Source organism: Athene cunicularia (assembly GCF_003259725.1).
Source record: "Athene cunicularia isolate RWA chromosome 7 unlocalized genomic scaffold, athCun1 chr7_part2, whole genome shotgun sequence".
Classification (NCBI taxonomy): Eukaryota; Metazoa; Chordata; class Aves; order Strigiformes; family Strigidae; genus Athene; species Athene cunicularia.
Window position 1 is genome coordinate 865,554 of NW_020799108.1, and position 15,604 is coordinate 881,157.

The window sequence follows — 15,604 nt, forward strand, 5'->3', positions numbered from 1 at the left end:
AGTAACAAATACTACTGTACACCTCTCAGATTCTAAGACTTTCATTCTAAATTTCTGAAATCTCAGAAAGACACTACTTAAAGGATGTCAGATAATTTGGAGTGCTCTCCAGTGTACCTTGCTCGTGAAAACAAAAACCTTTAGGAGATGAAAACTGGAACCATGTGGAAATGACAGGAAAAGCAAACATGAAGATATTATACAGCTGTCTTTTCTGGATTAATGCTGTCACCAAATAATGTTTTATTGTACACACAGCTAGAGTCGCTCATGTTGTAAGGGAGCACATTCCTGACTTGCTATCTATTAGTTATTTGCAGTACATAAATGAATTGCTGAAAATTAGAATAGCAACCTTGTCATCTTTTCCCCAAGAAGCCTTTTAGTAAAATTGGATGAACTGTTCAAAATTAACACTGTTTACTACATGTCATTTTCCCTGTTAGAACTGAACCACAAGCCAGTAATGATCTTCCAGAATTTGCTTGTTATTCATCACTGTTCACTGACATTTGTCCAAACAAATTACTGCCTATGGATTATCTGAAATGTAAAGCTATTATTTGCACATAATTATATGTGATAGATCACTCAAGTCACATGTTATTTAGCTGTTAATTAGATGATCTCTGTTTCATAAAATTGAGCATACCTGAAAATCATTTACCTTTAGAATCTCTAAGCAATTAAACAGATATCTAATTCGAGGGATAATTTTTTTTGTGTGTTGCAGGGGAAATATGACTAACTAGAGACATCTTTGCTGGTAGTATATGAAGACCTCAGATTTCAAAGCTCGTTCTGGTTTGAGTGAGCCACCTAACAAAATTTTCATTTCCTTTTTCCGTGACATACAAGTCTCAAGTAATAGGGGAGACATGTGCTTGACTCTGTTCATATACACTGTCCACAGAGCCTGGTCTCACTTTCATTGCTTATATGTGTATGCAGGAATTACCGTATCCTTCCTCAATAGCACGCTACTTCAGACACCTGTTTCATGTTTGGCCTGAAGACTGTATTAACTTGAAGAGTTATACCTAATGTTGTTCTTAATTTTGTTCATTTCCATCTCACTACACATGCCCTGCACAAAAATCTATACTTAGTGGTTACTGTACTAGTGGTTACTAGTTCCAATGGCTGTAGCCCAGAGTCCTGCTGGAGCCCTGGGAAACCCAGACAACAGTCTTACTTCTCTCTTCCCATGAGTCTTCAGGACAGAAAAAAGGGAAAACCTAGAAAAATGTTAGCTTTAAGATTCTATCTACAACAAAATATATGGTTTTACTGATGAATGGCTGAAGACTTTTCAGTGCCTATTTATTTCTTCTTCTCAGCTCCTAACTATTTCTTCTTTTCAGCAATCACCTTGAGGATAGGATTTAACTTTGGATCTGCCACATGAATCTGACAGGGTTACACATGATTTGGACTTGGAGTTCCTTACACTTGTGGGATGTTATATTTATTTTAAAGTTACTGTGAGCAGTCTCTTTCATCAGGCATATCATCCTGCTTTCTCTGACCTTTGTCTATTCAGGCAAAACATTCACTTCAGTCAATGATACTTTTGTGGAAGAACTAGAAGTATGAACCTAACATGTGGCTTGATGAAGTTAGACTTCCTTACAGTATGTTACAATGTGTATCTATACTGCAGATGTAAACAAAAGTTTTCTTTCTTTTTGATATGAAGAAAATAGAAGCAATTTTGTAATTTCCTTAACATAAAATAATGCAGGCCAAATCCTAGTAATTAAGTGCATGTCATTTACATCTTTTATATGGGGGGTTGATTTGATATTCCAAATCTTTCCAAGATGATTTAAAACTATTCTAATGCAAAGATTTCAATATATTTCTTTAAGTATTCTCTATCTTTAATATTTCTTTTTTCTTAAATACAAGATTCAGTAGCTACAGGCTGTTGGCATTTTCTCTGATTTTTCAGAGCCATTTCCAATGCTATATGATTATTATATTTGTATGGGATAGTGATTATAGCATAAGAGATTACTGAAATACAATTATTTTTAGACGTCAGGGAGTTGTACATTGTTCCTGACTGCATCTGTTAAGATCCTGTAAAAACTGAGCCAGATGCTGCGTGGTATGCAAACACTCTGAGTTGCAGAGATCATATGTGCAAAGACTACAAAAATACTCTCTAAAAAGTAACTGTGGTCATGATCAACATGACAGGCAGCTAAGATTGAATTCTGTCCATTTAAATTGCATAATCCACACAAGTTTATGGGAAAACTTCAGCTGTCACTGAAACTGGCCCTACTTGTGGCAAAAATTGCTCTCAAATATTTAATGTCAGCAGCTACTGCTAAACAGAGGCAAGTGGAGAGGAAAATATTTTAGAAAGACAAAAATACATATCTACTACTCAAGGAGTGATTGAAAATAACTCACCATACCAGATTCTCAGCTAATGTAAATCAGTTTAACTCCACTGACCTCTCATCCACAACCATCCCTCAGGCATATACTATTTAGCTTTGAGACACGGAATAAAAGTCTGCACTCTGCCCAAGAAACTGTACTGCTGCATCTTAAAGTTTTTTATATATGATCTGCATGATTTCCTATGGTGTATTTCTCCACAAGTCACAGCTCATTATAAGCTCTGCTGGCTGTTACAGCCTAAGATGGCAAACAGTTACGTACTCCTACACATTAATCTATTGAAGTCAGACCCTGTGCTCAACTGATTAGATCCAGAGCTGCAATTTTGATCCAAATACCGGAACTATGCATGACACTTCCTTTGTGCTTATGAATCAGTCCTTCACATACCACCCCAGCCTTAAACAGGCCTTTCCCCACTCCTAAGTAGCACACTGCTTGCTGCATTCTCTCTTTTCAGTGACTAGAACTCTTGGTGAAATACAGTTTGCCATGTTGTAGATTTTAAAAGCTGCATTGGGACCAGTTTAAACCCTTTCAGATAACAGTATTTTCACTTTCATGAATGGATGTGTGTGTATACATCTGTATCCATATCTACGTCTGTATTCATGTTCTACATCTATCTTCCTGTATTAAAAGGACTCATTACAGTAACAGACCCAAAAAAATTAATGATTGTAAGTGAAATGTTTTTGTTCCCAGATGACATTATTTTTTTTCTCTGAAATTTTAACACCAACACTTCTTTTTGCTTTCTCTTTTGTGCAAATGAAAATGAAGGAAAAGAAACATCCCTTGTGAAAAATTGCCTATTGCTTATACTTAAAAGTTAGCAGGCATAAACAATGATTAATAGAAAAAACTGGAAAGTTCATTTCAGAAAGCAGTTTCTAGAAGAGCAAACCAAAAAACAAGCTTCAGCAAACACTAACATTCACACTGAGATTTCCATCAGCCAACTTGTTCATTTAAACATGGAGACATTTGAAAAGCTGCAATTTGAAAAGCTGCAATTCTTTTCCCTTGTGGAAAGCAGCCTTCTACTACCATTAACTTTGGGGATTGTTCTATTCTTCTCTGTTCATCTACAATAAGCCTGAAGTCCAACAGTCATCTAATGATTTCAGAAACACTGGATCGCCCTTCCTATGGAAAAGTCTCACTGAGATTTCTTTAAAAATATTTAGCATTTTATGGGTATATCAAACGTAGTGACCATGAACACTAGACCCAAGTATCTTTTTTTGAGCAGAATTATACTACTGGACTGATACGTGGCTTTCTTAATTTCAAAACACAAGGCCCCCTGGAAATACATAAAACTAGAGCTATTTGATTTCACAGTCTTCACAAACTGCATCTAATGACATGTTCAAGATCGAAACCATGAAAGATGAACAAGCAGACAACACAATGTGAATATTCAAAAAGCTCCTGAAAAAAAGGAGATGACACAAGTCCAAGTTTTTGATTTTTAATTTTAAAAAAGTAGACACTGCTTGTCTTGAAAACTAGAATAAAAGTAGACATTACTTGTCTTGAAAACTAGAAGTAAATAAAAGTCTGGATCTAGACAAGAAGAAAGATGGAAAAAATAATGCAGACATCTAGACATCTCTGCATTTGTGATCCATTTGGCTTCAGAAGGCTATAACTCTATTAATGCAGAGAGATACCCAACTCATAAGCTTTCCAGAATGTAAAAGTTTGGTTGATTGTCAGGTTTGCTTATGTAAGCCTTATTTACCATTTCAGATAAGCTATAAATTTAAAAATGACTAAGTGTCAAAGTGGTCAAAATTATCTGGAACAGATAAAATTATCACAAGCAAATTAATCCTTTATTTTTTAAAAACCGATTTTAAACTCTATAATTTCATACATGTTATGTTTGTAAAGACCTTTACTCTTGACTTTGAAAGTCTTGCTTTCAACACATGAATCACTGGGACATGAGGGGGCATGTTTAGTGACTCGTTCCTCATAGTAATTGATATACATTTAGAGCAGAAAAAAAGTTTGTTTAGAAAGAGATTTATAATATTACACTTCATTCTACTTAACAAGAATAAAATAATGTAACTTCTTTTTACAAAACAGAATGTTGATGATACTGATATGATAAAGTTTCGAAACAGAAAGATCTTGGGAAAACTCATTTAACTATTTTTCATACATCGTGCCAAGTATTTATGTAATCATATTTTAAGTAAATATGTCAGAATTTTTGTGGGGGTTTTAAATAGAAGATCAATTTTCATTGGACAGAAAAAAAAAAAATCACACTGCAAAGCACATTAATCTGACTCTATCTAATGATTATGCTTCAGTCTTCACACAGTAGCAGACAAATACACAGATGGGCAAAATTGTGGCCTTGCTGAAAACAGTGTAAGCTATTAAAAGAGCTAAAATTTCAAACTGAGTCTAAACTTAAATAATGAATAGTATAGGAAAACCTCTGCTTTATTAAGTGAAATGCCAACCTGCTTTTATGACTACTGAGGGGTACAGAGACATGGCCCATTGCTGAAGATGTTCAGCATTTGTTAGCTCTACATCTGAATTTTTTTGAGAAACATACAATTTTGTCTTAGCTACACAGAATACATATTCAACATCTTATTTTTACCCATCTGTGATGACACAAATTCTGTTTCACTTTTCTCTGAACTGCCTTCTGTGATCTCAGTAAGCAGAAAAAGAATTTTTTAGATAAGCAACACTCATTTCTTAAAACAGGTATTATGTCTTATTATCCCACAGGCCTGTCTATGATGTAAACTGCATGCTCATTTATGGTCAGTTTGTGTACATGAAATAATCTTAACTGTGAGAATAAGAAGAAAACTGTGGTTCAGATATGTCACAAGACAGAAGATGGCTACGTTCTACATTTTGTTCTCTTCTTATGTGGTAGGTTAATATCCATGTGATTTTTTATAAAAAATTTTAAGTGCTATCACATATGGCTTATAATGATGCTTAAATATAGGTGTCATTTATTAGTACATATTTTCACTTGCTCTAAAATGATGACAGACCATAAAAAGATAACTGTATTCTGCCTAAAATAATAAAATCCTTTGTTCTTAAAATTATGATGCATTTTCGTATCTCTAATCATTATGTAATATACATTATGCTGTAGATTCTTCACTCACCTTATCTAAAATTGAATGACTCGAGCGTGTCCAGAGAAGGGCAACGGAGCTGGTGCAGGGTCTGGAGCCCGTGTTGTACAAGGAGCGGCTGAGGGAACTGGGGGCTCCTAGTCTGGAGAAGAGGAGGCTGAGGGGAGACCTCATCGCCCTCTACAGCTCCCTGAAAGGAGGGTGCAGAGAGCTGGGGATGAGTCTCTTTAACCAAGTAGTAAGAGACAAGACAAGAGGTAATGGCCTCAAGTTGCGCCAGGGAAAGTTTAGACTAGATGTCAGGTAGCATTTCTTTCCAGAAGGGGTTGTTAGGTGTTGGAATGGGCTGCCCAGGGAGGTGGTGGAGTCCCCATCCCTGGAGGGGTTTAAGAGTAGGGTAGATTTAGCGCTTAAGGATATGCTGTAGCTGGGAACTGTCAGTGCTAGGTGTACGGTTGGACTAGATGATCTTCAAGGTCCTTTCCAACCTAGTTGATTCTGTGATTCGGTAAAACTGATACAAATTCACATATTCAGGACAAGACCCACAGCCCTTTTTGAACTCTTCCACTCTCTGTACAGCCCAGGGAGGATTCTCATGGGGAAATACATGGTAGGGAAGGGTTATCAGAGGCGAGATCACAAGGTATAATATAGAACTTGTAATAGGTGTAAACCCCAGGGAGATATTTGTGTAACCAAGACTTGGATCCTTTGCTTATATGTTGTATCAAAAAATTCCACATCAATTTAAAGTCTGGAAAAATCAAATAATGTGTGCTTTCTTATCGCTTACTTAAGAAGAACTAGCTTGACTCAGCTGCAGGTACTAGATCTTAAGACTTCTTTCCTCATGACTCTTATGGTAAGCTGCACTAAAAAAGTAAAAAAAAAAAAAAAAAAAAAAAAAAAGAGAGTTAAATAGAAAACATTTACATGATATTATATAAATCCATACACTTATACCTTGAATATTATGCTGAACATTGATTATACCTTGAATTTTACAGCCCTAGTCCCTTTACACTGAAAGTATATTGTAGAATTGGGAAAGGTCTGGAACTTTGTGGAGGGCTGACCTTGTCTGGTTGCCAGACACCCATCCAGCTGTGCTCTCACTCCCCCTCCTCAAACAGGACATGGGGAGAAAGTACGATGAAAAAGCTGGCAGGTCAAGATAAAGACAGGGACCCCACTTACAAGTTACCGTCATCAGGAAAAGAAGAATTGACTTGGGGAAAAATTGTCATTTAAATAGATTTGGAGAGTGAGAAACAAAGACAAATTAAAACACCGCCTTCCTCACCACCACAACTTTTTTTCCCCAGCTCGATTTCACTCCTTAATTCCTGGGTCCTCTACATCCCCACCCACGCCCAAGAGGTGCAAGGGGGACGGGGAATGTGGGATTACTGTGAGTACAGCAACTCCTCTCTGCCTCTCCTTCCTCCTCACCTTTTTTCCCAGCTCCAGTGTGGGTCCTCTCCATGGATTGCAGTTCTTCCATGGGCCTCAATTCTTGTCAGGAGAACCTGCTCCAATGTGGCTTCTCCAGAGCCTGTATTCTCCTGTCAGGAGAAAATACTACATACAGCATGGGTGTAATTCCTGTCAGGACCACTTGCTACAGTGTAGGTTCTCCAGGGCCACAGTTCCTGCCAGGGGAACCAGCTGCAGCATCAGCTCTCCATAGGCTACAGTTTCTGTTGGGAAAACTGGCCACAGCATCAGCTCTCCATAGGCCACAGTTCCTGTCAGAAAAAAGCTGCTCCAGCGTGTGCTGTCCAGGGCCACAGTTTTCATAAGGAGAACCTGCTCCAGTGTGGGCTCTTCAGGGCCAGAGTGTCTGTCAGGAGAACCTATTCTAGCATGGGCGCAGTTTCTGTCAGAACGTGCTCCAGATCTCCAGGGGCCACAGTTCCCGTCAGGAAATGGGCTCTCCAGAGCCAGAGTTCCTGTCAGGAGAACCCGTTCCAGTGTGGGCTTCCAGGGACATAGTTCTTGTCAGGAAAATATGCTACAGTATGGGCTCTCCACAGGCTTCGGTTCCTGTCAGGAGAACCTGCTCCAGCAGGGGCTCTCCATGGCCACAGTTCCTGTCAGGAAAACATGCGCTAGTGTGGGCTCTCCACAGTCTGCAGCTCCTTCAGGGCATAGCCGCTGCCTCCAGGGTGGGGCCCTCCATGAGCTTCAGTCTGGATACCTGTTATGGTGTTTTCCTCTCCCCAGGCTGCAGGGGAGTTTCTGCCCCATCACCTAAGGCGCCTCCTCCCCCTCCTCCTTCCCTAGGTGTTCACATGGCTGTTTCTCACCCTTCTCCCCTGCGCTCCCCACTGCCTGTGCAGCATTTTGCCCTTTGTGAGATATTTTCAGAGGCACGACCAGCTTCGCTGACAGGCCCAGCCGGCAGGGAGCCCGCTGGGGAGCCGGCGGGACAGGGCAGCCCCGGTGCCTCCTCCCACAGAAGCCATCCTGCAGCTGCCCGGCTGCCAGCACCTTGCCACAGACACCCAACCGGCCTTTCAGTAAGCGCTCATAAAGGCGTAATGGCTTCCATGCAAGGAGTGACAAATTAGGCCAAGCCGCTTCAGCCTGGGGAAGAGATGAGGGAGCAGATCATGGGGAACACGCACAGGGCCGCCGATACCCTTTGAGCCTTCTGGTGCAAGAGCTGGAGAAAACAGATATAGCTGGGGGAGCCAGCATCAAACCAAGAGCTAACAGCTGGTACAAATTCAGTCACTGAGTCTCTAATTAGGATATTCGTGTATGAGCTGAACTTTAAGTTCACTAAAATTCAGGGCTGTGCTACAGCTGAACACATGCTTGCACAGTCCCCCACGACATGAGTGATTTTCTGAATAATTTGTGCTATTGGTGTTATTAAATAATCAGGTTCAGTGTTCATTCTGCTCCTATATAAACATTTATGCATTTGGCGTAAAATAACCTATACATGTGTCTTTACAGTTCTCCCCCACAAGAAAAAGATTAGCATGCTTAGTTGGAAGCAAACCACAACTATGTGGAAGACAGACATATGGCCTTTCCTTGACTTTTGGAAGTTCTGTCTCATTAAAGGGAAAAGACATGGTAGATCTTATTCCTTCCATAGGAAATCATTAATATCTTAGGACTCTATAATAATGTTTTTATAAGAAGGCTCTTTTCCCAAGCTTTCGTTTGTTAAAGCATCTTGCTTATTGCTTTGCTGTAACACACAATTGTTTTGCAAGTGATGTATTTTAGCAACAAAGAGCTGAATGTCAATATTCTTTGATAATCGGAGGACCGATGTAGTCAAGGTATTCTCTTCTCAGTACAAACTATACTGTGGGGCACCTGCTCAGGTATGGGGAGCACTCACTGAAAAAGGAGAATAACTTTTTCCAGACCTGATTCCTATGTATAAATCATGTGTAAATTTTTAGAACAAGTTAACGAAAGAGTATAAGAGTATGCTATGAATGCTCCAGATCCATTTTGCAACAGAAGACATATCCATGAGAATATAAGATTAAAATAGATATGTACATAGCTCATACACGTATATTGGGTGTTGAGTCTAGAGTTTACAGGTGCACAAAAGGCTACATACATACTTTTCAAACACATCCAGCTATGATTACAACATTTCAGAAAGAAACTGACAATTACTGTGTCAAAATCAAAACCTAAAAAAGAAAATATTAAAGCTGCTACATGTAGTACTCTAAAACAGAGCCAAGACAACTCAGAGAAACTTCTCTAAGTAGGACAGCAACTCATTGCTTCATTTCATTTCAAGTTTTATAGCAATAACTTGTAACATTGTTTATGGTGCCTATTATGTAGATCACTATACAGAAAAAAAAAACCAAACAAAACAAACAGGTAAATAGACACAGCCTGCTTCAGCAAAACACAGGAACTGGGACAACTAAGTTTGCCCATAAGTGGATGACGACTTAGTAGTATATTCTCTACAGACTTCATTTTCTGCCTAGTCTCACTACTCCTACATTTTCCTTGAATATGAGACTGTAACTTTAAAGAAAAACCCTCTCTTGCAGACTACACAACAATGATACTTATTGGTCTTGTTCCTGCAAGCCAACAAAATTTCTTTACATTTAAAATGTGAGCGTCTAAACTTTTACTGGACCCGCTTACTATGAAATCAGAGATACACAGCTAGAAAATAACTACTTATGAAGGTAATGCCACTACCAAGGACATTTTAAGTCAACATTTTAACAACCAGAGCTCTGATAGATTGCCAGAAAGTTTTTGTTTTCCCTAATTTTTGAAGAGATTAATAAATCCATGAAGACACCTTATGGGAAATGGATGTTTTTTGCAATCATACTAAGAGCATCCATGTAAGGAGTGCTAGAACAGTATTAATATACATACATAACAGCTAGAACAATCTCTTTTTTTTTCATCTCCTCCAAAAAAATCCAAAAGTCTCAAATTGAACATGGCTATACAAAATTACTGCATTTTCACTGCCTTCTACCATATTTCTTTCTTATGATATTTTTGTCCTGATTTAGCCATGGCTTATCTTAGAATTCTTTCTGCAACTCTGTTTACACCTCAGGGCTGGCTCCTGGTTAGAGATGCCTGCTTCTATCCTCACACAGATCTGGAGTTTTTGAAGTAATCATTCTTGTGCATATCTAGGATTCCATGCTAGCATCAAAGAAATGACCAATGGAAAAGGAATATTTGTAATATACCCTCTCAGGAAACAGAATCAGACATAATGATTACCACGCTTCATAAAGGTGGCCTGGAGTCCATATTCAGAGGTATGACCTCATTGTGATGTTGTCTGATGAAGCACAGTATCACATCCTGCAAAATGTAAGTTATGGTATTCTGAAGACAAGATTGAAATTGGACTGGCATTTCCTCCAGATGTTTCCTTTCAACAGTTCTCTTCCAAAAACTGTTTTGGTTTGGGTTTTGGTTTTTCTTCCAAGAAATAAAGGGGTCATACAAGTTTGTTCCCTATCTGGAGCATAGCCATTGTCACTGCTGAAAGAACATGCTCCATACAACCAAAACCTTCATAATTTGGGAGCTGTTTTCACAGTGTTCGCTTTTCGTATAAAGGAAAGGCTTTCAGCCTCAGCATCATTTGACTCACAGATTCTAAACTATTAATTGTCTAACTTTCACCAAACATGTCATGCATATTTTTTGCTACATTTTTTTTAATTAAAAAGAAAAGAAAGCACAAAGAGCACCCCCACTTCTCTCAAACATTCAGTCATACAAGTATCTTCAATCTGAAAAATAATGACTATTAAGGCAGTCCTGCGTAGCATAACAGCTTCATTGCACTGACATATGTACATACTCAAAGGCTGATACAAATCGAAACTATCGTATGTCCAAGTGATTTTGGTCTAGTGATGATAAGTGCTGTATAAATTCATACCTGAGTACAGAGCCAATGCTTCTTGTCAGCAAAAGTAATATCTACATTGGTCTACTTTGGTTAAATCACCAAGGTTTGTGCTTTCAGCTTGTCCTCTGTTTTTTCTTGCCTAGCAGAAGCAACAGACTAATGTTTAATTTAAAGTTGCTTTGCAGCAAAGAAAGAAATCTAGGTAAAGTTCTTATGGATTCTGTTCCATTCCCATTGTACCCAGTATCTTCAGCAGACATGCGGAACCTATAGAAGTATAGAAATAAGAAAAAACTAGAAACTCACAATATCAAGAGATGGTCAGGAATTTTTCTGTGGAGAGATTAATATGTTGAAATAGAAATTAATTGCAGGAAAAGGTCAATTTAAAGAAATTAGTTTAAAAAAAAAAGAAAATGAAATAATTTTTAATGTTGATATTCTCTGAACATATATATTTGCTTTTCATGTCAAAATAACTGCATCAAACCTAAAACATTTGTTTTAAAAGGTGAAATAATGAAAAATGCTACAGCTGTGGTGATCCAGACTTTTGCAATGGAAGACACAGAGATGGCACATGAAAACACTCTTTGAATTTGAGATGGGAAAGTCTCAAAAGCTCAGCAACTCCTTCGGGATGGGAAAAGAGATTATTACCCAGCTCCACTCAAAGCTAATTATTTATGGTTGGATCTGATCTTGAGACTCAAACAGAGAAAATTCTGAGACAGAAAAAGAATATGCGATGCATTAACCACACATAGACATATACAGATTAATTTCCAGTCTTACCTATCTGAAAATCAGAATGGAGTCATTAGTTAAGCTGTTGTTAACTATAATGATCTATTGTTTGCTTCTCGTAGTCGGGTTGATACAGTCATTGTTTGTATGACACTATTATAAGCTTAAAAATCAGAAAGCTCTTTTGAAAAGCCTGCCTGTACTTCACCAATACAAGTGTTCAAGGGAAGAAAAAACTTTGAAGTATTTTCTAAAAGGACATCATGTGAGCGTGAAGACATTATTTGCTGATTAAATGAAAAGCTTCTTCCTCTTTAACTGGTTCTAAATGAAATTCAGATCTCTAAAGAGAACATAAGCAAAGCAATAAAAATTAAGACCCTTGCTAATACTGCTTTTTGATGCCTCAGACATCTGTGCTTAATTATACTTGTCAGTGGACAATATATCCTCTTCGTGCAAGCTCACATATATCTTACAGCAGAGGGAAGATGAAGTTTCTTGAAGAGAATCTTAGGGGTAAGTATAACAGCCTTCTATAGTTTCTCAGATGACAGCATATGAATAACAGACTTTTTGGCCCACTGCCATTGTTGGGGGGGGGGGGGGAAACAAGTTACAGAAAAACAAGACAGTTCTGGTCTGATCAGAACCCTAGATTTTCCATGTTTCTGTGAATTACAAAGGTTTAGAAAATTTCAATTGGAAATACCAGTATTTAAGTATTTAGACAATTTCAAAACAAAACTTTTTCTAATTAGGAACAGGAAATCAGCTGCTGATTATTTTTATTTCTAACTGAGAGTAGATTTGGAGACACTCTTCCATAAGCAGTGGTAAGCTTATATGACAGAAAGAAGACCAAGGACAGACACAGCTGAAAGCAGGCATATGCATGAAGATTTTTATGAACATGTGCCTTCCCTCGTATTTGCAAAACAGTGAAAGCACTCCTGAAATCAGTTACCCAATGTCAGCCCATACACAGGACTTCATTTAATACAACTGCTTTCCAAGTTAGGGAATCAAAAGGGAGTGCAGGTTAGGCAGGAGAAAGCTAATGACAGATATTCAGAATGAGTTCTTACCACAATGATTTTCTTTTCTTTCTTCTCACCATCAGTAGGATGTATTACAGGTAAGCAATATTTAAAGAGTGATTAAAGACCCAGACCATTGCTTTTCCCAAACTGAACAGCTATGGGGGGGTAGACGAGTGTTTTGCTTTTTTTTTTTTTTTTTTTTCCCCCCCAGCGACTTCCTTTCATACCCCTTGCAAATGCAAAAAGTAACACATGAAAATTTCAGCAGTAGTTACTACCTCATAGCTGCATTTGAAATATTAAATCTTGAAGAACCATTTATGATCACATGTAAAACTGCATGGTCATCTCGTTCACATGATGTTGTATGTTGACAATTATAGCACCAGTAAATGTGGTTTACTCTAATACAGCTCTTTTTAAGCTGGACCCCTCAGGACATTGGCAGAAGAGTATTTGGACCAAGATCCCTGAACTCCAGCAGGAGATCAATGCTGAGGAAATGGATTTCTACTTCCATTTTAAGGTAGATGTGTAGGCTTAAACTTTGCAGACTCTTGCCATTTCTAGAAAGCTAAGGCTTTCTATTGCCTGAGAAAGCTCCTGAAGCTGCAGCAGTGGCTTAAACCACCCTACTCTTACAACCAATACAACCAGCCAGACACACAACCTATATGCTGCAAATCTGATCTAGGTTTTGGGGTTTTGAGGGGTTATTTTTAACACAGATGACTTCTCTGATCTGGTTCACTGCTCAGACAGAACAGTACCAGTGTGACAGAGGCAGCAGTATGATTCAAGAATGAGCAGCAAGAGATGAGAACAGTCAGATGAAGTGCGCTCATCTGCTATAAAACATGCTTGCCAAACTGTGGATTAATATACTTTCTCACTTAACAAGCTTACCCAATAGCTCCTCTGAAATTGCCTTAGATGGTGAACCATTGTCAAGCAGAAGAGCAAGTCACTGTGATACTTTGCTTCTAGTATTAATAACTCACAGAGGACTATGAGAGATGTACTGTCCAGATTGCATCATGGCAAGATGTTTTGGGAATAATTTATTTTTATTACTTCAGGATAACTTTATAAATACATATGTTCCTTGTAAATACAGGTACTTGGCTTCCAGTGTTGGTTCCAACTTTTCTGCAAGTTCTCCAAATTCCTAAGAAGACTCAAGTTCTCTATTACAGTTTGTCAGCTTCGCGCTGATTTTGCTCTCTGCTTGGTCCTGCACCTGATCAGTACTAAAAACCTCAAATATTTCTCAAAATCCAGATTTCTCACCCTTCAGTAGATTTATGTTCTGCTGATTTCTTTGATGTCTGGTGGATCGTGACCACATCTGCCCTAGAACAACCTAGGAGATTGTAATTTGTCTCTGGGTACCATAAGCAGCTTACACACATTACTCCTTGCATATACGACACTCATTGGTAAGTTCCAATGCCAAGTATGAGGAACAAGTCATCTAACCGAGGGTTAGGGGGTGGGGGGGGTAGGGTGTTTCTCCCAAATGGTTGGAAATACAGCTGCAGAGAGATTGCTTAGATGTAGTCACATGGTTCCTGCATGAGCTAATTGCAAAATGATAGACTCGAGATAGTTCTTGAGAGAGCAGAAAGAACAGAGATGTTTAGGACATAAACTTGCAAGGGAAAAGAAGTCTTGGAGCCTGTTCTCTTCTCCGTCATTCAAGGGATAGAGCTTTGTGAATTTGCTTCCATTTTTGTGAATAAGAAATGAAGCCAGGAATTGTAACGATCTCTTGCAGAAAAGCCTGAAAGTACCCCAAAACTGGCTAAGTAGTCAGGGTGGTGATGAAACGTATTATGATTTCCCACCAACTAAACCACAATTTAGCATTTCAGTTTTGAATCATGCTTGTTTTGTTGCTTTCAGAATGACGGTGAAAATTTCTTGACTGGTAGAAATGCAGATTCACAGCTGCTGTTGATTGTTGTAACTCCTTTGATGTCGGTAGCTGGAAGGAAGATGAATAGCAGCTGAGGAGCTGTTAAACTCCTTTACACTAACCAGTCACTGCTCCAGATCACTGTGATCCAGGGAACCCGTCTGATGGTTCTACAGATGAAGATTTAAAAGAAGATACACGCTTCACTGACTGACAAACTGTCAGATCTTGCAATGTGCTGATCTCATTCCAGGAGCTATACATCTGCATGTGCTTAGGATACACGATGTATCGCTCCTGTGTTGCCTCAGTGTCCTGCTCTGGTGGTTGCTCAGCTTTTTGCAGAAGTATTAAACTTTCCACCAACTGAATGGAAACAAAAGTGGGTTTTAACCCAAGATGCTTAAAATGCTGTGTTGTGAATTTCCATTAGGGGTTGGTACTCTCCTATCTCACAGTGACTTCTAATGTGTATAATATTTGATAGCTGAAGTGATATGGGATTTGTCCTCCAGATACAGTAAGTAACTTTTGTAACCAAATATTTCATTTTGAAGTGCTTATATTCTTGTTCCTCTGGCTCAAAATACTGTTATATATACATTATCACTATACACAGACTATTATAGCAGCAGGGAAGCCATGGTATTCAAGGGACTCCAAGAAGGCAAGGTTTGTAGGTAGAAGTAACAGCCTTGATTTCAAGTATACACGCAGTTGAGCTAAATCAAATCACTGACTTCTGAAAACACACGGTAAAACTCCTCACTAAGATCAAGGGAGCCTTTTCAAGGCCTGCTAAGTATCAGGTCTCTTGCATGATGCTCAGGTTTTTCTTTGTTCCCATGCTATCTGGAGGAATGGCTGGTAATTTTGTCAGCAGCTGAAGAACAGGAATGTGAAAAAGTTACTCTAAAATGTAAAAAAAAAAAAAAAAAGT

At 38.5% G+C, this 15,604-nt stretch overlaps 1 protein-coding gene across 1 annotated transcript in view; it reads left to right on the top strand.

Annotated features, from left to right (window-relative positions):
* Positions 1–15,604, top strand: part of ITGA4 (integrin subunit alpha 4) — a 137,716-nt gene that overhangs the window by 55,548 nt on the left and 66,564 nt on the right. Inside the window, exons 3-4 of the mRNA XM_026853188.1 lie at positions 7,297–7,330; positions 15,048–15,050. Coding sequence (XP_026708989.1) covers positions 7,297–7,330; positions 15,048–15,050 — 37 coding nt within the window. The remainder of the gene's footprint in view (positions 1–7,296; positions 7,331–15,047; positions 15,051–15,604) is intronic.